The 22,474-nt window shown below is 60.2% G+C and overlaps 1 protein-coding gene across 1 annotated transcript in view; it reads left to right on the top strand.

The window, feature by feature from the left end:
- SPTBN2 (spectrin beta, non-erythrocytic 2) overlaps window positions 1–22,474 on the top strand; it is a 33,964-nt gene that overhangs the window by 4,323 nt on the left and 7,167 nt on the right. Inside the window, exons 3-24 of the mRNA XM_085046280.1 lie at window positions 1,179–1,327; window positions 4,578–4,751; window positions 6,734–6,825; window positions 7,119–7,199; window positions 8,264–8,379; window positions 8,638–8,750; window positions 10,979–11,166; window positions 11,804–11,921; window positions 12,527–12,685; window positions 13,176–13,478; window positions 13,560–13,713; window positions 14,163–15,231; window positions 15,801–15,938; window positions 16,312–17,068; window positions 17,371–17,573; window positions 17,711–17,801; window positions 18,011–18,157; window positions 18,461–18,724; window positions 19,385–19,609; window positions 20,300–20,389; window positions 20,957–21,238; window positions 21,795–21,925. Of these exons, the coding sequence (XP_084902406.1) occupies window positions 1,179–1,327; window positions 4,578–4,751; window positions 6,734–6,825; window positions 7,119–7,199; window positions 8,264–8,379; window positions 8,638–8,750; window positions 10,979–11,166; window positions 11,804–11,921; window positions 12,527–12,685; window positions 13,176–13,478; window positions 13,560–13,713; window positions 14,163–15,231; window positions 15,801–15,938; window positions 16,312–17,068; window positions 17,371–17,573; window positions 17,711–17,801; window positions 18,011–18,157; window positions 18,461–18,724; window positions 19,385–19,609; window positions 20,300–20,389; window positions 20,957–21,238; window positions 21,795–21,925 (5,044 nt within the window). The remainder of the gene's footprint in view (window positions 1–1,178; window positions 1,328–4,577; window positions 4,752–6,733; window positions 6,826–7,118; window positions 7,200–8,263; window positions 8,380–8,637; window positions 8,751–10,978; window positions 11,167–11,803; window positions 11,922–12,526; window positions 12,686–13,175; window positions 13,479–13,559; window positions 13,714–14,162; window positions 15,232–15,800; window positions 15,939–16,311; window positions 17,069–17,370; window positions 17,574–17,710; window positions 17,802–18,010; window positions 18,158–18,460; window positions 18,725–19,384; window positions 19,610–20,299; window positions 20,390–20,956; window positions 21,239–21,794; window positions 21,926–22,474) is intronic.

Here is a 22,474-nt window from a genome sequence, read left to right as displayed (position 1 = left end):
TTTTCCCCCAAACCACCTCGATCACCCCAAAACCCCCCAAAATCACCCCCAGACCCCCCAAAACTCCCCCGGACCCCCCTCGGGACCCCCCCAAGGACCCCCCCGGCTCCCCCCAAAATCCTCTTAGCGTTAATCCAGCGCCGGCTGGCGCTGGGGGGATTCCCCCCTCGACCCCCCCCTGACACCTGGGGGGCTTTGGGGGGGTCTGGGGGGGAATTTGGGGAGGTTTTGGGGGTCCTGAACCCCCCCAGATTAGGAGGAGAGCGTGCGGGAGGGGAAAAGGGGGAAACTCCGGGTGGGATTTGGGGTTTTTGGGGGTTTTTTGGGGTTTTGGGGGTTTGGGGTTTTTAGGTGGGTTGGGGGAGGTTGGGGATTTGGGGTTTCTAGTGGGGTAGTATTTTTTGGGGGTTTGGGGTTTTTAGGTGGGCTGGATTGTTTTTGGGGTTTTGGGGGTGTTTGGAAGCCTGGGTGGATTGGGTTTTTAGGTGGTTGGGAGTTTTTGGGGGTTTGGGGGCTTTTGGGTTTTGGGAGGTGTTTTTGGGGTTTTTAGGTGGGTTGGGGTGTGTTTGGGGAGTTTTGGGGGCTTTTTGGGGAGGTTTTGGGTGGTTTTGGGGAGGTTTTGGGAGTTTTGGGGTATTTTGGGGAGTTTGGCGTGTTTTGGGGTATATTGGGGGTTTTTGGGGGAGGGTTTGGTGTCTTGAGGGGGTCTTGGGGGTGTTTTGGGGGTATTTTTGGGGTGTTTTGGGGGTTTTAGGAGGTTTTGGGGTATTGGAGTTTTGGGGGTTTTGGGGGTGTTTTTGGGGTAGTTTTTGGGGGGTTTTGGGGTTTTTTGGGGCTTTTTGGGGAGATTTCAGTGTTTGGGGTGTTTTGGGGGGTTTTGGGGGAGGTTTTGGGGTGGTTTGGGGGTTTTAGGTGGGTTGAGGGGTTCGGGGTGTTTTGGGAGTTTGGAGGTGTTTTTGGGGTTTTTTGTGGTGTTTTGGGGGGTTTTGGGGTGTTTTGGGGGTGTTTTGGGGTCTTTTGGGGTATTTTGGGGTGTTTTGGGGGTACTTTTAGGGAGTTTGGGGTATTTTTGGGGTGTTTTGGGGGTTTTTTGGGGTATTTTGGGGGTGTTTTGGGGTATTTTGGGGTATTTTTGGGGTGTTTTGGGGGTCCCTGACGCCCCCCACTTGCCCCCCCAGACGAGCGCGAGGCTGTGCAGAAGAAAACTTTCACCAAGTGGGTGAATTCCCACCTGGCTCGGGGGTCTCACCTGGGGGATCTGTACAGCGACCTGCGGGACGGGAGACTCCTGCTGCGGCTGCTCGAGGGGCTCTCGGGGGAGACCCTGGTGAGTGGGACCCCTCCCCAAATTGGGGAGAGTCTGCTTGAAGGCGGAAGCCCGAAAAAAAGGGGAAAAAAGCAAAAAAATAGGGGAAAAAAGTGAAAAAATGGAGGAAAAATTAGAAAAAATGGGGGAAAAATTCGAAAAAATGGAGGAAAAATTCGAAAAAATGGAGGAAAAACTCGAAAAAATGGGGGAAAAATTCGAAAAAATGGGGGAAAAACTCGAAAAAATGGAGGAAAAACTCGAAAAATGGAGGAAAACTCGAAAAATGGGGGAAAAAAATGGGGGAAAAAATGGGGAAAAACTCGAAAAATGGGGAAAATGAGGAAAAATGGGGGAAAAATTGAAAAATGGAAGAAAATTCGAAAAAATGGGGGAAAAAATCGAAAAATTGGGGAAAAATTCGAAAAAATGGAGGAAAAATTCGAAAAAATGGAGGAAAAATTCGAAAAAATGGGGGAAAAACTCGAAAAAATGGAGGAAAAATTCGAAAAAATGGGGGAAAAACTCGGAAAAATGGAGGAAAAATTCGAAAAAATGGGGGAAAAACTCGAAAAAATGGGGGAAAAATTCGAAAAAATGGAGGAAAAATTCGAAAAAATGGAGGAAAAATTCGAAAAAATGGGGGAAAAATTCGAAAATACGGGGAAAAACCCCAAAAAGCGTGGGGGAAAAAAACCCCAAAACTGGGGAAAAAATCCCAAAAATGGGGAAAAAAATCTGAAAAAAACCGGGAAAAAAATCTGAAAAAAAACCGGGAAAAAAATCTGAAAAAACGGGAAAAAAAAAACCCCAAAAACTGGGAAAAACCCCCAAAAATCCGGGAAAAAACCCCAAAAACCGGGGGAAAAAACCCAAAAAAACGGGGAAAAACCGAAAAAATGGGTAAAAAAACCCAAAAAAAGGGAAAAAAACCCAAAAAACAGGAATCCCCCAATCGGGACCTTCCTGAAATGGGGAAATCTCTGTGGTGACCCCAAATGGGACCCTGCTGGGTGCTCGAGGGGCTCTCGGGGGAGACCCTGGTGAGTGGGACCCCTCCCCAAATTGGGGAGACTCTGCTTGAAGGGGAAAGCCCGAAAAAAAGGGGGAAAAAGCGAAAAAATGGAGGAAAAATTCGAAAAAATGGAGGAAAAATTCGAAAAAATGGAGGAAAAATTCGAAAAAATGGGGGAAAAACTCGAAAAAATGGGGGAAAAAATGGGGGAAAAAATGGGGGAAAAACTCGAAAAAATGGAGGAAAAATTCGAAAAAATGGAGGAAAAATTCGAAAAAATGGGGGAAAAATTCGAAAAAATGGGGGAAAAACTCGAAAATACGGGGAAGAAATCCCAAAAAAGGGGGGGGGAACCCCAAAAACTGGGGAAAAACATCCCAAAAACTGGGGAAAAAAATCCCAAAAACGGGGAAAAAAATCTGAAAAAAAAAAAGGGGAAAAACTGAAAAAACGGAAAAAAAAACCCCAAAACTGGGAAAAACCCTCAAAAAAGCCGAGAAAAAACCCCAAAAACCAGGGAAAAAAACCCCGAAAAAACGGGGAAAAAACCGAAAAAATGGGGAAAAAACCCCAAAAAAGGGAAAAAACCCCAAAAAACAGGAATCCCCCAATCGAGACCTTCCTGAAATGGGGAAATCTCTGTGGTGACCCCAAATAGGGACCCTGCTGGGTGCTCGAGGGGCTCTCGGGGGAGACCCTGGTGAGTGAGACCCCTCCCCAAATTGGGGAGAGTCTGCCCGAAGGGGGAAGGCCGAAAAAATGGGGAAAAAAGCGAAAAAATGGGGGAAAAAAGTGAAAAAATGGGGAAAAACCTCGAAAAAATGGAGGAAAAATTTGAAAAAATGGGGAAAAAAGTGAAAAAATGGAGGAAAAATTCGAAAAAATGGGGGAAAAACTCGAAAAAATGGGGGAAAAATTCGAAAAAATGGAGGAAAAACTCGAAAAAATGGAGGAAAAATTCGAAAAAAATGGGGGAAAACTCGAAAATACGGGGAAAAACCCCAAAAAGCATGGGGGGAAAAAACCCCAAAACTGGGGAAAAAAATCCCAAAAATGGGGAAAAAAATCTGAAAAAAAAGCCGGGAAAAAAAATCTGAAAAAAAAAAGGGAAAAAACTGAAAAAACGGGAAAAAAAAAAGTAACCAAAACTGGGAAAAAACCCCAAAAAAGCCGAGAAAAAACCCAAAAACCAGGGAAAAAAAACCCGAAAAAACGGGGAAAAAAACTCGAAAAAATGGAGGAAAAACTCGAAAAAATGGAGGAAAAACTCGAAAAAATGGAGGAAAAACTCGAAAAAATGGAGGAAAAATTCGAAAAAATGGGGGAAAAATTCGAAAATACGGGGAAAAACCCCAAAAAGCGTGGGGGAAAAAAACCCCAAAACTGGGGAAAAAATCCCAAAAATGGGGAAAAAAATCTGAAAAAAAACGGGAAAAAAATCTGAAAAAAACCGGGAAAAAAATCTGAAAAAACGGGAAAAAAAAAACCCAAAACTGGGAAAAACCCCCAAAAAAAGCCGAGAAAAAACCCCAAAAACCAGGGGAAAAAAAATCCCCGAAAAACGGAGGAAAAAACCAAAAACGGGAAAAAAAACTCCAAAAACTGGGGAAAAACCCCAAAAAACCGGGAAAAACAAACAAACAAAAAAAAAAAAAACGGGGAAAAACCCCCCAAAACCCAGGAAAAAGCCCCAAAAAAGTCCCCCAAGATCCCCGAAATTCCCTTTTTTGCACCCTCCAAACCCCCTTTTTCCATAACCCCCAGACCCCTCTGAACCCCCAAACCCCCAAATCCCCTCTGACTCCCCAGAGTCCCCAAGATCCCCAAAATTCCCTTTTTGGCACCCCCAAACCCCTTTTCCATGACCCCCAGCCCCTTTGAACCTAGCCCCAAACCCCCAAACTCCTTTTCCGTGACCCCAGACCCCTCTGAAACCCCCAGATCTCCTCTGACTCCCAGGTCCCCTCCGAGTCCCTCAAGATCATTCCCTTTTTGCCCCCAAACCCCCAAACCCCAAAACCCCACTTGACCTCCAGCCCTTTTGACAGACCCTCTTTCTGCACCCCAGACCCTCTGAACCCCCCAACCCCCAAACCCCCTTTTTCCATCACCCCCAACCCCTTTTGCACCCCCAAACCCCCAAAACCCCCAAAAACCCCCAAAACCCCCAAACCCCAAAACCCCCAAACCATTCGGCTGTCACCCCGTCCCGGGGTGGCATGTCCCTGACCTTGTCCCCCTCCATCCCCACGCCAGCCGCGCCCCACGCGGGGTCGGATGAGGATTCACTGCCTGGAGAACGTGGAGAAAGCTCTGCGCTTCCTGCGGGAGCAGCGAGTGCACCTGGAGAACGTTGGCTCGCACGACATCGTGGATGGCAACCCCCGGCTGACCCTCGGCCTCGTCTGGACCATCATCCTGCGCTTCCAGGTGGCCACCCGGGACCCCACCCACCCCCCTCCGGAGGGGCGGGGTGGTGGGCTGGACACGCGCCGGGGTGGTTGTGGTCATGCTGTGGGGGGGTGGGGGGTCGTTTTGGGGGTGCTAAATCCACCCCCGGGTCATTTTGGGGGTCCTAAACCCACCCCGGGGTCGTTTTGGGGGTCCCAAACCCATCCCGGGGGTCATTTTGAGGCCCTAAACCCATCCCGAGGGTCATTTTGGGGGTCCCAGACCCATCCCGGGGGTCATTTTGGGGGTCCCAAACCCACCCCGAGGGTCATTTTGGGGGTGCTAAATCCACCCCGGGGGTCGTTTTGGGGTCCTAAACCCACCCCGGGGGTCATTCTGGGGGTCCCAAACCCACCCCGGGGGTCATTTTGAGGGTCCCAAACCCACCCCAGGGGTGTGTAGGGACATTTTGGGGGTCCTAAACCCACCCCAGGGGGTCATTTTGGGGGTCCCAAACCCACCCCGGGGATCATTTTGGGGTCCCAAACCCACCCCGGGGGTCATTTTGCGGGTCCCAAACCCACCCCAGGGGTGTGTAGGGACATTTTGGGGGTCCCAAACCCACCCCAGGGGTCATTTTGGGGGTCAAAAGCCCATCCCGGGGGTCATTTTGGGGTCCCAAACCCACCCCAGGGGTCATTCTGGGGGTCCCAAACCCACCCCGGGGATCATTTTGGGGTCCCAAACCCACCCCGGGGGTCATTCTGGGGGTCCCAAACCCACCCCAGGGTCATTTTGGGGGTCCTAAACCCAGCCCGGGGGTCATTTTGAGGTCCTAAACCCACCCCGGGGGTGTGGGGTATCATTTTGGGGGTCAAAAATCCACCCCAGGTGGGTGTGGGGGATCATTTTGGGGGTCCCAAACCCACCCCGGGGTGCATAGGGGTCATTTTGGGGGAACCAAACCCACCCCAGGGTCATTCTGGGGGTCCCAAACCCACCCCAGGGGTGTGGGGTCATTTTGGGGGTCAAAAACCCACCCCGGGGGGTCATTTTGGGGGTCCTAAACCCACCTCGGGGGTCATTTTGGGGGTCCCAAACCCACCTAGGGGGTGTGGGAGGTCATTCTGGGGGTCCCAAACCCACCCTGAGGGGGTGTAGGGTCATTTTGGGGGTCCTAAACCCACCCCGAGGGTCATTTTGGGGTCCCAAACCCACCCCAGGGTCATTCTGAGGGTCCCAAACCCACCCCGGGGGTCATTTTGGGGGTTCCAAACCCATCCTGGGGGTCATTCTGGGGGTCCCAAACCCACCCTGAGGGGGTGTGGGCTCATTTTGAGGGTCCCAAACCCACCCCGGGGTGCATAGGGGTCATTTTGGGGGAACCAAACCCACCCCAGGGTCGTTTTGGGGGTCCCAAACCCATCCCGGGGGTCATTCTGGGGGTCCCAAACCCACCCCGAGGGTCATTTTGGGGGTCAAAAACCCACCCCGGGGGTCATTTTGAGGCCCTAAACCCACCCCGGGGGTGTGGGGTGTCATTTTGGGGGTCAAAAATCCACCCCAGGGGGGTGTGGGGTCATTTTGGGGGTCCTAAACCCACCCCGGGGGTCTTTGCACTCACCCTGAATCTGCCCTGGGGGGTTGGACCCTTCCTGGGGTGGTCTTGACCCCACCACGGGGGTCTCTTCACCCATTTAGGGGGGTCTTGAATCAACCACGGGGGTCTCTTCACCCATTTAGGGGGTCCTGAATCAACCACGGGGGTCTCTTCACCCATTTAGGGGGTCCTGGCCTCACCCTGGGGTCTCACTTTGGTCATGGAAATCCCCAGACCATTCCAGAGTCCTTTTTAGGGGATCTTGCACCCACTTTTGGGGGTCCCAACCCCGCCTCGAGAGCCCCAGACTCACTTTCGGAGGTCCCAGATCGAATTTTGGAGGTCCTGACCCCACCTCGAGGGTCGCAGACCCCATTTTAGGGGTCCCTGACCCCATTTTTGGGGTCTCCCCCCTCCCCAGATCCAGGACATCAGCGTGGAGACTGCAGACACCAGGGAGAGGAAATCGGCCAAGGATGCTCTGCTGGTCTGGTGCCAGATGAAAACCGCGGGGTGAGGGGGGTGTGGGGGGTCCTGGGGGTCTCTGGGGGCTCTGGGGGGTCCTGGGGGTCTCTGGGGGGGCCTGGAGGTCCTGGGAGGGGGTCCTGGGGGTCTCTGGGGGTCCTGGGAGGGGGTCCTTGGGGGGTCTGAGGGGTTTTGATGTGGCTAGGGGGGTTGCTGGGAGGGTCCTGGGGGATTTTGTGGGGCTCTGAGGGGACTCAGGAGGGTCCTGGGGGGTTCTGGGGGGATCTCAGGGGGTTCTGGGTGGTCCCAGGGGGTCTCTGAGCCCCCCTGGCCCCCCCCAGGTACCCCAACGTGAACGTGCAGAACTTCACCACGAGCTGGCGGGACGGGCTGGCCTTCTGTGCTCTCATCCACCGGCACAGGTGTGGGGCTGGGCTGTGGGGCAGGGGGCTGTGGGGTGATGGGGATGTGGGGTTATGGGGCAGGGGTCCATGGTCAGGGGTTTTGTGGGTCAGTGGTTATGGGGTGTTGTGGCTCAGTGGTCAGGGGCTATGGGGCACTGTGGCTCAGTGGTTGGGGGTGTGGCTCAGTGGTCAGGGGTTATGGGTCAGGGGCTATGGAGCACTGTGGCCCAGTGGTCAGTGGTCACTGGTTATGGATCAGTGGTTATGGGGTGCTGTGGCTCAGTGGTCAGTGGTCAGGGGTCTGTGGGTGCTGTGGTCAGGGGGTGTGTCTCAGTGGTCAGTAGTTATGGGTCAGGGGCTAAGGGGCACTGTGGCTCAGTGGTCAGTGGTCAGGGGTTATGGGTCAGTGGTCAGGGGTTGTGGCTCAGTGGTCAGGGGCTATGGGGCACTATGGCTCAGTGGTCAGTGGTCAGGGGTTATGGCTCAGGGGCTATGGGGCACTGTGGCTCAGTGGTCAGTGGTCAGGGGCTATGGGGCACTGTGGCTCAGTGGTCAGTGGTCAGTGGTTATGGGTCAGTGGTCAGGGGTTGTGGCTCAATGGTCAGTGATCAGTGGTCAGTGGTCAGAGGCTAAGGGGCACTGTGGCTCAGTGGTCAGGGGTTATGGGTCAGGGGCTCTGGGGCACTGTGGCTCAGTGGTCAGTGGTCAGTGGTCATGACTCAGGGGCTCTGGGGCACTGTGGCTCAGTGGTCAGTGGTTATGGGTCAGGGGCTATGGGGCACTGTGGCTGTGGCTCAGTGGTCAGAGGTCAGTAGTTATGGGTCAGTGGTTATGGGGCACTGTGTCTCAGTGGTCAGTGGTCAGGGGCTATGGGGCACTGTGGCTCAGTGGTCAGTGGCCAGGGCTCAGTGGTCAGTGGTCAGGGGTTATGGCTCAGGGGCTATCGGGCACTATGGCTCAGTGGTCAGGGGCTAAGGGGCACTGTGGCTCAGTGGTCAATGGTCAGGGGCTAAGGGGCACTGTGGCTCAGTGGTCAGTGGCCAGGACTCAGTGGTCAGTGGTCAGTGTCCGGCTGTCCCCAGGCCGGAGCTGCTGGACATGACGTCCCTGCGCGGAGCCAACGCCCTCCACAACCTGCAGAGCGCCTTCGCCGTGGCCGAGCGAGAGCTGGGGGTCACTCGGCTGCTGGACCCCGAGGGTGAGGGGCTGGAGGGGCTGGGGGAGGGAACTGGGGGGCGAATTGGGGGTCCCTGAGGAGCTCTGAGCCCCCCACACCCCCACAGGTGGCCGTGGAGCTGCCGGACAGTGGTCAGTCCTGGGGGGGCTGTGAGGGGTCAGGCGGGTTGGAGCTCCTGGGGTGGATTTTGGGGTCCCTGAGGGGAAATTTGGGGTCTCTGTGGGAATTTTGGGGTCCCTGATGGGGGATTTGGGGGTCTGACCCCCTGTCGCCCCCCAGATGTGGCCGTGGAGCAGCCGGACGAGCGGTCAGTGCTGACCTACGTTGCTGCTCTCTACCACCACTTCTCCAGGATGAAGGCGCTGGCCGTGGAGGGAAAACGAGTGGGGAAGGTCCGGGATGGACAGATGGACAGAGGGACAGAGGGGTGGACACGGGGTCAGGAGGATGCAGGGATGGACAGAGGGATGGAGGGGATGGTCACAGGACAGGGGGACAGAGGGATGGACAGAGGGGATGGACACAGGATGGACAGATGGACAGAGGGACAGAGGGGTGGACGTGGGGTCAGGAGGACACAGGGATGGACAAAGGGGATGGACACGGGATGGACAGAGGGATGGAGGGGATGGTCACAGGATAGGGGGGACACAGGGATGGACAGAGGGGATGGACATGGGATGGACAGAGGGACAGAGGGCTGGACATGGGATCAGAAGGATGCTGGGATGGACAGAGGAGATGGACACAGGACAGGGGGACACAGGGATGGACGGAGGGGATGGACACAGGACAGGGGGACACAGGGATGGACGGAGGGACGGGAGGGTGGGTGGACAGAAGGGTGGACAGATGGTGTCTGGAGGGGGGGTGGGGACTGGGCAGAATCCACAGGGATGGACAGCAGGGAGTCGGGAGGAGATGGGGGATGGACAGATGGAGAGCCAGATGGACACGAGAATGGGTGGGGAGGGATGGACAGGGGGATGGACGGATGGATGGACAGGGGGATGGACGGATGGATGGACAGGGGGATGGATGGATGGATGGATGGATGGATGGACATGAGGATGGACAGGGGATGGACAGATGAATGGACAGACACGAGGATGGACAGGTGGACAGGGGAAGGATGTGAGGCTGGACAGATGTGAGGATGAATGGACAGATGAACGGATGGATGGAAGGGGATGGACGGATGGACAGACAGATACAGATATACATATATATATATATATGGATGGATGGATGGACGGACATGAGGATGGACAGATGGGAGGATGGCCAGGGGATGAATATCAGGCTGGAAAGGTGTGAGGATGGATGGACAGATGGACGGATGGATGGATGGACAGGGGGTGGACAGACGAATGGACGGACACAAGGATGGACAGATGGACAGGGAATGAATGTGAAGATGGATGGATGGAGGGATGGAGGCATGGACATGAGGATGGACAGGGGATGGACAGACGAATGGACGGACACAAGGATGGACAGATGGGCAGGGGAATGAATGTGAGGATGGATGGACAGACAGACGGATGGATGGATGGACAGGGGATGGACAGACGAATGGACGGACACAAGGATGGACAGATGAACAAGGAATGAATGTGAAGATGGATGGATGGAGGGATGGACATGAGGATGGACAGGGGATGGACAGACGAATGGACACAAGGATGGACAGATGGACGGGAATGAATGTGAGGATGGATGGACGGACGGACGGATGGATGTGAAGATGGACGAACAGCTGGATGGACAGGGGGTGGACAGACGAATGGATGGACACAAGGATGGAGAGATGGGCAGGGGAATGAATGTGAGGATGGATGGACAGACAGACAAACAGACAGATGGATGGATGGATGTGAAGATGGACAAACGGATGGACAGGGGGTGGACAGACGAATGGACGGACACAAGGATGGACAGATGGACAAGGAATGAATGTGAAGATGGATGAATGGATGGATGGAGGGATGGACAAGAGGATGGACAGGAGATGGACAGACGGACAGGGGAATGAATGTGAGGATGGATGGACAGACAGACGGACGGATGGGTGTGAAGATGGACAAACAGATGGAGGGACAGGGGGTGGACAGACAAATGGACGGACACAAGGATGGACAGATGGACAGAGGAATGAATGAGGATGGATGGACAGACAGACAGACAGACAGACAGATGGATGGATGGATGGATGGATGTGAAGATGGACGAACAGCTGGATGGACAGGGGGTGGACAGACGAATGGACGGACACGTGGATGGATGGATGGATGGATGGACATGAGGATGGACAGGCGATGGACAGACGAATGGATGGACACAAGGATGGACAGATGGACAGGTGAATGAATGTGAGGATGGATGGACAGGCAGACAGACAGACAGACAGACAGACGGATGGATGGATGGATGGATGTGAAGATGGACGAACAGCTGGATGGACAGGGGGTGGACAGATGAATGGATGGACACAAGGATGGACAGATGGACAGGGAATGAATGTGAGGATGGGTGAATGGATGGATGGATGGATGGATGGAGGGATGGACAGGGGACGGACAGGGGCCGGACAGATGGACCCACAGACCTCTGCCCGCAGGTGCTGGAGGCAGCGCGAGAGGCCGAGGGGCTGGCCGGACGCTACGAGGCGCAGGCGGCCGAGCTGCTGGCGTGGATCCAGCGCTCGCTGCTGCTGCTCACTGACCGCCGCCTGCCCCGCGGCATCCCCGGCCTGCAGGGCCAGCTGCAGGCCTTCAGCGCCTACCGCACCACCGAGAAGCCCCCCAGGTGAGACCCCCGGCCTCTGGGGTCTGTCCGGGGGGGTTGGGGTCTGTCTGGTGGGGTTTGGTCTCCCCAGTGGGGTTTGGGGTCTGTCCAGAGGGGTTTGGGGTCTGTCCAGTGGGGTTTGGGGTCTCCAAGAGAGGTTTGGGGTCTGCTCAATGGGGTTTGGGATCTCCTCAGTGGGGTTTGGGGTCTGTCCAGTGGGGTTTGGGGTCTGTCCAGTGGGGTTTTGGGTCTCCAAGAGGGGTTTGGGGTCTGCTCAATGGGGTTTGGGATCTCCCCAGAGGGGTTTGGGGTCTGCCAAGAGAGGTTTGGGGTCTGTCCAGTGGGGTTTGGGGTCTGTCCAGTGGGGTTTGGTCTCCCCAGTGGGGTTTGGGGTCTGTCCAGTGGGGTTTGGGATCTCCCCAGTGGGGTTTGGGGGCCTCAAGAGGGGTTCTGGGGTCCCCAAGTGGGGTTTTGGGACCATCCCAAGGAGTTCTGAGTGCCCACCACCGGGTTTGGGGTCTCCCTGGTAGGATTTCGGGGTCCCCCCGGTGGGTTTTAGGGTCCCCCCGGTGGGTTTTGGGGTCCCTCCGGTGGGTTTTAGGGTCCTTCCGGTGGGTTTTAGGGTCCCCCTGGTGAGTTTTGGGGTGTCCCACCGCAGGTTCGAGGACAAGGGGAGCCTGGAGGTTCTGCTGTTCTCCCTCCGCAGTCGACTCCGCGCCAACAACCAGCGGCAGTTTGTGCCTCGGGAGGGAACCCACAGCGCCGACATCAACAGGGTGACAGGGACAGGGGACATCGGGGGGACATTGGGGTGGCAGGGGAACGCACAGCGCTGACATCAACAGGGTGACAGGGACAGGGGGTGACAGGGGACATCGGGGGACATGGGGGTGACAGGGGAACGCACAGCGCCGACATCAACAGGGTGACAGGGACAGGGGGTGACAGGGAGGGGCATGGGGACATGGGGGGACATGGGGGTGGCAGGGGAACACACAGCGCTGACATCAACAGGGTGACAGGGGGGGGTGGAGACATGGGGGTGACAGGGACAGGGGACATCGTGGGGGACATGGGGACATTGGGGAGACATGGGGGTGACAGGGACGGGGTGGGTGGGGAGGGGGTGACAGGGACAGGGAACATCGTGGGGGAGACATGGGGGTGACAGGGACAGGGGACATCGTGGGGGACATGAGGACATGGGAGGGGACAGGAGGACCCCCACAGTGCCAACCAACATCAACAGGGTGACAGGGACAGGGGGACATAGGGAGGACACAATACCGCAGGTGTCAGGTGTGACAGGTAACGCAGGCCGCAGGTGACACAGGTGACACAGGTGACACAGGTGACACAGGTGACAGCGGTGTCCCCGCAGGCGTGGGAGCGGCTGGAGAAGGCGGAGCACGGCCGGGAGCTGGCGCTGCGCTCGGAGCTGCTCCGGCAGCAACATCTGGAACAGCTGGCGGCGCGCTTCCACCGCAAGGCGGCGCTCAGGGAGACCTGGCTGGGGGACAACCAGCGCCTGGTGGCACAGGTGACACGGCGACACTCACACAGGGACCCCTGAGACCCCCTGGGACCCCCAAACCACCCCCACTCAGGGACAACCTGGTGGCACAGGTGACACCCAGGACACCCCCCACCAAAGGCACTTCCCCTCGTCCCCACCAGGACAATTTCAGCAAGTCCCCGGAGTGTCCCCATCCTTTGTCCCCTCCCTTTCACCCTCCTTTTCCTCCACCAGGACAATTCCTGGGGGGTCCCCGGGATGTCCCCCCACCCCCTTTTCCCCCTTTAGGACAATTCCGGGGGGGTCCCCGGGATGTCCCCACCCCCTCACCCCCTTGTCCCCCCCAGGACAATTTCGGGGGATCCCCGGGATGTCCCCCCACCCTCTTTTCCCCCATTTAGGACGATTCTTTGGGGTCCCCGGGATGTCCCCACCCTCTTTTCCCCCCTTTAGGACAATTCCGGGGGGTCCCCGGGATGTCCCCACCCCCTCACCCCCTTGTCCCCCCCCCCAGGACAATTTCGGGGGGTCTCTGGGGGGAGTCGAGGCCGCGCTGCGCAAGCACGAAGCCATCGAGAGCGACATCGCCGCCTACGGCAGCCGCGTGCGCGCTGTCACCGCCGTGGCCGCCGAGCTGGAGGCCGAGCGCTATCACGACATGAGCGGCATCGCGACACGGCGCGACCACGTGGTGGCGCTGTGGGAGGAGCTGCGGGCGCAGGTGGCAGCGCGGCGGGAGAGGCTCCGAGCTCACCTGGAGCTCCAGCGGCTCCTGCGCGACCTGGAGCACCTGATGGGGTGGATGGAGGAGATGGAGGTGGGGAAGGGTCGGGGGGAGTTGGGGGGGGGGGTGGGATCCCTTCTGGGACCCCCTAGGTGACACTCCGGGTCCCCCCAGGTGAGGCTGCAGTCGCGGGATTTCGGGCAGCACCTGAGCCAGGTGGATGATCTGCTGCAGATCCACGCTCTGGTGGAGGGGGATGTGGCTGCCCAGGCCGAGAGGGTCCGCAGTGTGGGGGCGGCGGCCGAGCGATTCCTCGGGGAGGGGGGCGGTGAGTGTTCCCCCCCTCCAAAATCCCCAAAATTTGGACTCCCAGGATGCCCTGGAACCCCCAAACCCAGGGACACAACTGAAACCCCCAAAACTGGGACCTCCCAGAACCCCAAGATTTGGGTTCCCGAACTTTGGGGCCACCAAACCCTGGGAGCCCCAAAAACTGAGACCTCTAAACACCAGACCCCTGAATCCTGGGACCTCCAAATCCCAGGACCCCAAAACCTGGCTGTCCCAAATCCTTGGGATCCCTAAATCCCAGACGCTGAGACCACCAAAAATTGGGATCCCTACACTCTGTACCCCTAAACTCTGGGAATTCCCAACCCCAGGACCCCCAAACCCTGGGACCCCCAAACCCTTAGCACCCCTGAATCCCAGATTCCCACTACCCCCGACCCCTGGGACCCCCAGCAAACCCCGCTAACCCCCATCCGTGCCCCCCAGGGTACCGCCCGTGCCCCCCGGAGCAGCTGCGGGGCCGAGTGGCGGCTCTGGAGCTCCGCTACCGAGGGCTGTCGGCGCTGTCGGCGCAGCGGCGGCTCCGCCTGGAGCGTTCCCGACGCCTCTGGAAGTTCCTGTGGGACGCGGGCGAGGAGGAGGCCTGGATGCGGGAGCAGGAGCGGCTGCTGCGCTGCCCGGAGCTGGGCCGGGACCTGCCGGGGGCACTGAGGATGCTCAGCCAGCTCGAGGCCATCCGAGGGGCGCTGGGGGGACGCGCGGGGCCGCTGGAGCAGCTGCTGGAGCGGGGCCGGGAGCTGCTGGCTCAAGGAGACCCGGACGGAGCCGCGGGATCCCCTGCGAGACCCACGGGAGCCACCGCCGCACCGACGGGATCCGCCGAACACGTGGAATCCACCGCCGGATCCACCGCCAAATCCGCGGAACTCCCCGCCAGACCCGCGGAACCCATCGACGGACCCACGGAACGCCCCGGCGGATCCCCGGACCCCGCTCCAGGCTCTTCGGACCCCGCGGCCGCCGTGTCCCGGCGGATCCGGGAGCTCGAGTCGCTCTGGGCGGCTCTGCCCGCGCTGGCCGGAGCCCGGGAGCGGCGGCTCCGCGCGGCCGCGGGGCGATTCCAGCTGGACGCGGAGGCTGCCGAGGCCGAAGCGTGGCTAGTGGCCGCCGCCCGGCGAGTGGCCGGACCGGAGCTCGGCCACGACGAGCGATCCGCGGGCATCCTGGAGCGGCGGCTGCGGGAGCTGCAGGACGAGATCCGGCGCCGCGGGCCGGCGCTGGCGGCGCTGCGGGAGCAGGCGGTGCCCGGCGATGCCGCCGACCTTCCCGACGTGGTGCCGGGGCTGGCGGAGCGCCTGGCGGAGCTGGAGCGGCGGCACCGGGAGCTGGAGGCGCAGGCGGAGTCGCGGCGCCTGGAGCTGCGGGACGCGCTGGGATTGTTCGCGGCGCGCAGCGAGGCCGATGCCTGCGCGCTCTGGGTGGGCGAGAGGGAGCAGTGGCTGCTCGCCATGGAGATTCCCGAGCGGATCGAGGACCTCGAGGTGGTGCAGCAGCGGTGAGCGCTCGGCGTTCCCCGTGCCCGGCGGTGCTGGGCTGTATAAATCCCAGAATTATTCCCGGGAAGTCTTGGAGTGCCGTGGTCACCCCCGCTGGGATCGCCCCGGTTATCCCAGGAATGTTCCCTAGAATACTCAGGATCGTCCCAGTATTCCCATTTTTCCTGGTGTTCCCTGAACTCCTAGCACGGCATTGCCAGTGTTCCTGCTGTTCCCATTTCCCCAGAATTTTCACCTCCGGTGCAGAATTTTCTGTGCTCTCTGAAATCCTCACCTTGATGTGAGGTATTCCCGGTGCGTTCCCAAAATTCCCACCTCCAACACAGCATTCCCAGCGCTCCCGGTGTTCCCTAAACTCCCACCTCCAGCACAATATTCCCGGAATTTCTGGCATTCCCGGGATTTCTGGCGTTCCCACCTCCGGCACAGTGTTGCCGGTGTTCCTGTTGTCACCGGTGTTCCCGTTGTCACCGGTGTTCCCTGAACTCCCAGCTCCAGCACGGCATTCCCAGCACTCCCAGAACTCCCAGTATTCCCAGTATTCCGGTCATTCCCGGCGCTCCCGCAGGTTCGAGACGCTGGAACCGGAGCTGGCGGCGCTGGCGGCGCGCGTGGCTTCCGTGGGCCGCGTCACGCAGGAGCTCCAGGGATCCGCGGAGAGGAACCGGGAGAGCGCCCGGGAAACCTGGGAGCAGCTCCGGGACAGGTGGGGGCGGGCCGGGTGGGTCATTCCGGGCGGGAATTCGGGGTAAATCCAGGCTGGGAGGAGTTTTCCAGGCTGGGATGGATTTTCCAGGCGCTCAGGGATGCTCCGGGTGGAGGGAGGTGTTCCTGGCTGGGATGGATTCTCCGGGCTGGGATGCTCCGGGCAGGCTGGGATGTGTTTTCCAGGCTGGGATGGATTCTCAAGTCAGCTTTGAGGGTGTCGTGGGCAGTCAGGGATGCTCCGGGGATGGGTTTTCACTCTGGGAAGGGATGGATTCTCCAGACTGGGATGCCCCAGGGGATGCAGGACCGGCTTTTCCAGGCTGGGATGCTCCGGGCTCTGTCCCACCGTGCCCTGATCCCACCCGTGCCAGGTGGGAGCGGTTCCGGGCGCTGGCCGAGCGCAAGAAGGCGGCGCTGACCGCGGCGCTGAACATCCAGAATTTCCGCCTGGAATGCCACGAGACGCGGGGCTGGATGCGGGAGAAGACGGCGGCGATCGAGGCCACGCGGGCGCTGGGCAGAGACCTGGCCGGGATCACGGCGCTGCAGGCCAAGCTGTCCGGCATGGGGCGCGACCTGGACGCCATCCAGGGCAAGCTGCGGGAGCTGCGGGCGGAAGGCGAGAAGCTCCAGGGGGAGCAGCCGGAGAGAGCGCCCGAGATCCGGGAGGGGCTGGCCGGGCTGGAGAGCGAGTGGGACGCTTTGCGCTGCTGCCTCCGGAGCCGCGAGGAGTCCCTGGGGCAAGCGCGGAGGCTGCAGGGCTTCCTGCGGGACCTGGCGGCGCTCCAGGCCTGGCTGTCCCGCACGCGGGCGGCCGCGGGCTCCGAGGATGTCCCCGCGTCGCTGGCCGAGGCCGAGGGCTCCCTGCGGCAGCACGAGAGCCTCCGCACCGAGATCTCGCACTACGGCGCCGATTACCGGAGCGCCCGCGCCGCCGGGCGGGAGGTGACGCGGGGACAGACGGACGCGCAGAGCCTGTCGCTGCTGCAGCGCCTGGAAGCGCTGGACGCCGACTGGGAGGAGCTGGGCCGGGTGTGGGAGAAGCGGCAGCGGCTCCTGGCGCAGGCTGTCGCCTTCCACGTGTTCCTGCGGGACGCCAAGCAGGTGGAGGGGACGCTGGGGAAGCAGGTGAGGGGGAATCGCGGGGCTTTGGTGTCATCCCGATCCCGATGCCAAACCCGATCCTAGTCCCGATGCTGGTCCCGATGCTGATCCCGATGTCAAACCCGATCCTAATCCCGATGCTGATCCTGTTCCCGATCCTGATGCTGTTCCCGATCCCCGACTCCGATCCTGATCCCAGTTCCGATCCCAATCCCGGTTCCAGTCACGATCCCAATCCCAATCCCGGTTCCAATCCCGGTTCCAGTCGCGATCCCAATCCCAATCCCGGTTCCAATCCCGATCCCAATCCCGATCCCGATGCGCAGGAGCACACTCTGGCGCACACGGAGATGCCGAGCACAGTGCCGGGCGCGGAGGCAGCCGTGCGGAGGCTGGAGGAGTTCCTGGCAGCGCTGGACACCGGCGCCGAGCGAGTCCGGGCGCTCACGGACACCGGGAGGAAGCTGCTGGACGAGGGCGGCGTCCACGTGGAAAAGGTGCGGGAGACGGTGGAGTCGGTGGAGAGCAGGTGAGGGATGTCTGTCCCAGTCTGTCCCAGTCCTTCCCAGTTCATTTCAGTCCCATCCCATCCATTCCATCCCACCCACCTAACCCCATCCCGTCCCGTCCCCTGGGATTGGGGTCACTCACCCCATCTCGGCACAGGCACCAGAAGATCCGGGAATCGGCCCAGGAGCTGCTGGGGCGGCTGCGGGATAACTGGGAGCTGCAGAAGTTCCTGCAGGATGGGCAGGAGGTGAGGTGGGATCGGGATCGGGATGGGATTGGGATCGGAACTGGGATCGGGATCGGGAAGGGATGGGATTAGGAGGGAGATCACGGATGGATGGGGTTAAAATGGGGATGGGATGAAGATGAGAACTGGGCTGGGATGGGACTGTGGAAAGACCTCCTGATCCATGTCCCCTGCCCCGTTCCCGTTCCCATTCCCGTTCCCACTCCCAGCTGACGCTGTGGCTGAACGAGAAGCTGCCGGTGGCACGGGATGTGTCCTACGAGGGCACGCGGGACCTGCAGGGCAAGTGGCAGAAGCACCAAGCCTTCGCCGCCGAGCTCGCCGCCAACCGGGGCTGGCTGGAGGCACTGGAGAAGGTGGGAGCGGGTGGAAAACGGGTGGAAAACGGGTGGAAAATGGGGATTTAGGAGGGGGGTGGCCCTTGGGAAAGGTGGGATATGGGATGGAGGGGTTGAGTCACAAAATTCCAAGGGTCCAACCTCACCAATTCCATGATTCCACGGGTCCAGTCTTCATAATCCCATAATTAAATGGGTCCAACCTCAACAATTCCGCGGGTCCAACCTCGGCACTGATGATTCCATGATCCTGGGGGTCCAACCTGGATTGTCCCACGGGTCCAACCCATAACTCGCTGCCACCATCCCCGTGTCCCGCAGGACGGGGAGCAGCTGGCACGGGCGCGGCCGGCGCTGGCCGGACAAGTGACCACACCCCGGCAGGAGCTGCGGGCGCTGTGGGCACAGGTAGAGGCGGCAGCGGCCGCCAAGGGCCGAGGTTTGGCCGAAGCCGCTCGGGCCGAGAGTTGTGCCCAAGCCTGCGCCGGCCTTCGCTCGTGGCTCGCCGGGGTTCGTGCCCAGCTCCGCTCCGGCCACTGCGGCCAGGACCTGACCAGCGTCGGGGTGCTGCTGACCCGGCATCAGGTCAGGGGGGCACGGGGAAAAGGGCAGGGTGTGGGGAATGGGGATGGGAACGGGGGGAAAAGGGAGGGGAAAAGTGGGGAGAGGGAAAGGGGGATGTGAGGAATGGGATATTTGGTGAACAGGGTGAAGGGTTCAGGTGTGGGTTTGGAGGTGCTGAATTTAGGGTGAAGGTTTGGGGTGCAGGGTGCAAGTTTGGAGGTGCTGGATTTAGGGTGAAGGTTTGGGGTGCAGGGTTCAGGTGTGGGTTTGGGCTTTGCTGGATTTAGGGTGAAGGTTTGGGGTGCAGGGTGCAAGTTTGAGGGGTGGGTTTTGGGGTGGGTCTGGGGTGCACGTTTGGGGTGAAGGTTTTGGGGTGCACGTTTTGGGATGCAGGTTTAGGCTGCAGATTCGGGGTGGAGGGTTTCGGTGCAGTTTCGAGGCTTTGAGGTTTGGAGTGTCCCAGTTTTAGGGTGCCCCGATTTTTGGGTTCAGGTTTAGGCTGCAGATTTGGGGTGGAGGGTTTCGGTGCAGTTTCGAGGCTTTGGGGTGTTTAGTTTTAGCGTGCCCCGACTTTAGGATTCATCTTTAGGCTGCAGATTTTGGGGTGCAGATTTAGGCTGCAGGTTTAAGGTGCCGAATTTGGGGTCCCCCGGGGTTCCCTGACCCCCCACACCCCCCCAGCTGCTGGAGACGCAGGCGGCGCTGCGGGAGCAGGAGGTGGGGGCTCTGCGGGCGCAGGCCGGGGGGCTCAGCCCGGGACACCCCCGGAGCGCAGGGGTGCAGGAGCAGGTCCGGGAGCTGGAGCAGCAGTTCCGGGAGCTGCAGGAACCTCTCCGGGAGCGCGGGAGGAGCCTGGCGGCTGCCAGGGAGCTGCACCAGTACCGCCGGGACCTGGAGGATGAGCTGGTGAGTGGGGGGACCCCGGGGGGCTGTCTGGGGTCCCTGAGCTCCAATCCCTGAGCCCCCCAATCCCTGATCCCCCAATCCCGGATCCTCCCCCATCCCTCATCCTTACCCATCCCTCCTTCCCCCATTCCCCCCCAATCCTTGATCCCCCCCAATCCCTTACCACCCCATTCCTGACCCCTCATCCCTGATCCCCCAATCCCCGATTCCCCCAATCCCTGATCCCCCCCAATCCCTCATCCCTACCCATCCTTCCTTCCCCCATTCCTCATCCCCCCCAATCCCTGATTCTCCGAATTCCTGATCCCCCCAATCCCTGATCCCCCAATCCCTGATGCCCCAATCCCTGATGCCCCAATCCCTGATCCCCCAATCCCTGATCGCCCCAATTCCTGACCCCTCATTCCTGATCCCCCAATCCCTCATCCCCCAATCCTCATCCCTACCCATCCTCCTTCCCCATTCCTCATCTTCCCAATCCCTGATCCCCCAATTCCTGATCCCCAATCCCTGATCCCCCCATCCCTGTCCCTCCACTGTCCCAGACCCCTTGGTGACCCTGAACATCCCCCAGTATCTCCAAGCCATGGTGACCCTGACCCCCAATGACCCCAAGTGACCCCCAATGTCCCTGAACCCCAGTGACCCCCAGTGACCCCCAGTGACCCCGCTGTCCCCCCGTGTCCCCAGCTGTGGGTACAGGAGCGCCAGGCCCTGGCAGTGTCCACGGACCATGGGAAGGACCTGCCCTCGGTGCAGCTGCTGCTCCAGAAGAACGAGGTGGGTTGTGGTGTCCCCAAATGTCCCCCTGTGTCACCGAGATCCCCCAGAGCCACCAGGAATAGACCCCCAATTTCCCCCAGAGACCCCACCATAGACCCCTAAACTCCCCTTAGACCACCCCATAGACCCCAAACCCCTCCTCTGACACCCCCCTAGACCCCCTACACTCCCATAGACCTCTCCACAGACCCCCTAGACTCCCAATTTCCCCCAGACCCCACCATAGCCTAGACTCCCCATAGACCCCCATTCACCCCTTATTCCCCATAGACCCCCTAAAGACCCCTTAGACCCCCATAGACCCCAATCCTCTCCTGACACCCCCTAGACCCCCTACACTCCCATAGACCTCTCCACAGACCCCAAGACCCCCAATTTCCCCCAGACCCCTCACAGACCCGAGACCTTAGACTCCCTCAAAGACCCCTTAAGCCCCCCAAACCCCTCCTCTGACACCCCCCTAGACCTCCATACACCCACACAGACCTCCCCACAGACCCTAGACCCCCATTTCCCCCAGACCCCAATTTCCCCCCACAACCCCCCATTCCCCTCTCCCCACAGACTCTGCAGAAGGAGCTGCAGGGCCGTGAGCGCCGTGTGACAGAGCTGCTGGAGCGGGGGGTGCCCGGGGCGGGGGTCCCCGGCTCGGGGGTCCCCGGGGGTGTCCCCGGGGGGGTCCCAGCCCTGCGGGAGGCCTGGCGGGAGCTGCGGGCTCAGGCGGCTCGGAGGCAGCGGCGACTGGAGGCAGCTTTGGCCGCCCAGCGCTTCCTGCGCGACGCCGCGGCCGCCGAGGCGTGGCTGGGCGAGCGGGAGCTGCACATGCTGGCCCAGGACAAGGCCAAGGTGGGGACACGGGGCTGTCCCCTCCCCTGGGGATGGCGGTGGGGGGGTTTATGAGGGTCTCAGGGGGGCTGTGGGGAGGGATTGGTGGGGTCTATAGGGGGTCTGGGGAGCTCTGGAGGTTGTGTGGGGAGGGATTTTGGGGTCTATGGGGAGCAGGGGATGTGAGGGGGTCTGGGGGCTGTGGGGAGGGATTTTGGGGGTCTATAGGGGTCTGGGGCTCTGGAGGTTCAGGGAGGGATTTTGGGGTCTATGGGGGTCTGGGGGGCTTTGGAGATTCTGTGGGGAGGGATTTTGGGGGTCTATAGGGGGTCTGGGGGGCTCTGGAGGTTCTGCAGGGAGGGATTTTGGGGGTCACAGGGGGAGCTGGGTGGCCTCTGGGGGGTCAGAGGGCAGCTGTGGGGAGGTCTGTGGGGGTCTGGGGGGTCTGTGGGGCGGTTGGGGGATTTTTGGGGGACCACAGGGGATCTATGGGAGGGATCAGGGGGTCTGGAGGGGTCTCTGGGGGTGTCCCAACGATGGGGACACCCCTGTGACCGCTGTCCCCTGCTGTCCCCAGGACGAGCCGGGCGCCCAGGCCATGCTGAGTCGCCACCTGGGGCTGGAGCAGGAGCTGCGCGACTACGGCAGCACCGTGGAGCTGCTGGCCGAGCAGGGCCGGGCCATGGCGGCCAGCGGTCACCCCGACGGGTGGGGACAGCCTGGGGACACCCCCGTCCCCGTGTGCAGTGTCACCTGTGTCCCCTCACACCCCTGTCCCCGTGTTTACCGTCCCCCATGTCCCCATGTCCGTGGTCCCCAGATGTCCCTGTGTCCTGACAGCCCATGTCCACTGTCCCCTGTGTCTCCTCTGTCCCTGAGGTCCCCATGTCCCCTGACATCCCTGTCCCCGTGCCCATGGTCCCCCAAGGTCCCTGTGTTGCATCACCCCTGTCTCTGTGTCCCCTGGGTGACCCCACTGTCCCCTGGGTGACGCCTCTGTCCCCTGGGTGACCCCTCTGTCCCCTGGGTGACCCCACTGTCCCCTGGGTGATCTCTCTGTCCCCATGTCCCCTGGGTGACCCCACTGTCCCCTTGGTGACCCCTCTGTCCCCATGTCCCCTGGGTGACCCCACTGTCCCCTGGGTGACGCCTCTGTCCCTCTGTCCCCCGGGTGACCCCACTGTCCCCTGGGTGATGCCTCTGTCCCCCGGGTGACCCCTCTGTCCCCCGGGTGACCCCACTGTCCCCTGGGTGATC

This window comes from Lichenostomus cassidix, unplaced genomic scaffold (genome assembly GCF_008360975.1).
Source record: "Lichenostomus cassidix isolate B80296 unplaced genomic scaffold, HeHo_3.0 HiC_scaffold_40, whole genome shotgun sequence".
Lineage (NCBI taxonomy): Eukaryota > Metazoa > Chordata > Aves > Passeriformes > Meliphagidae > Lichenostomus > Lichenostomus cassidix.
Note: the sequence above shows the minus strand (reverse complement) of the source record. Positions and strands in the feature narration are given on the sequence as shown.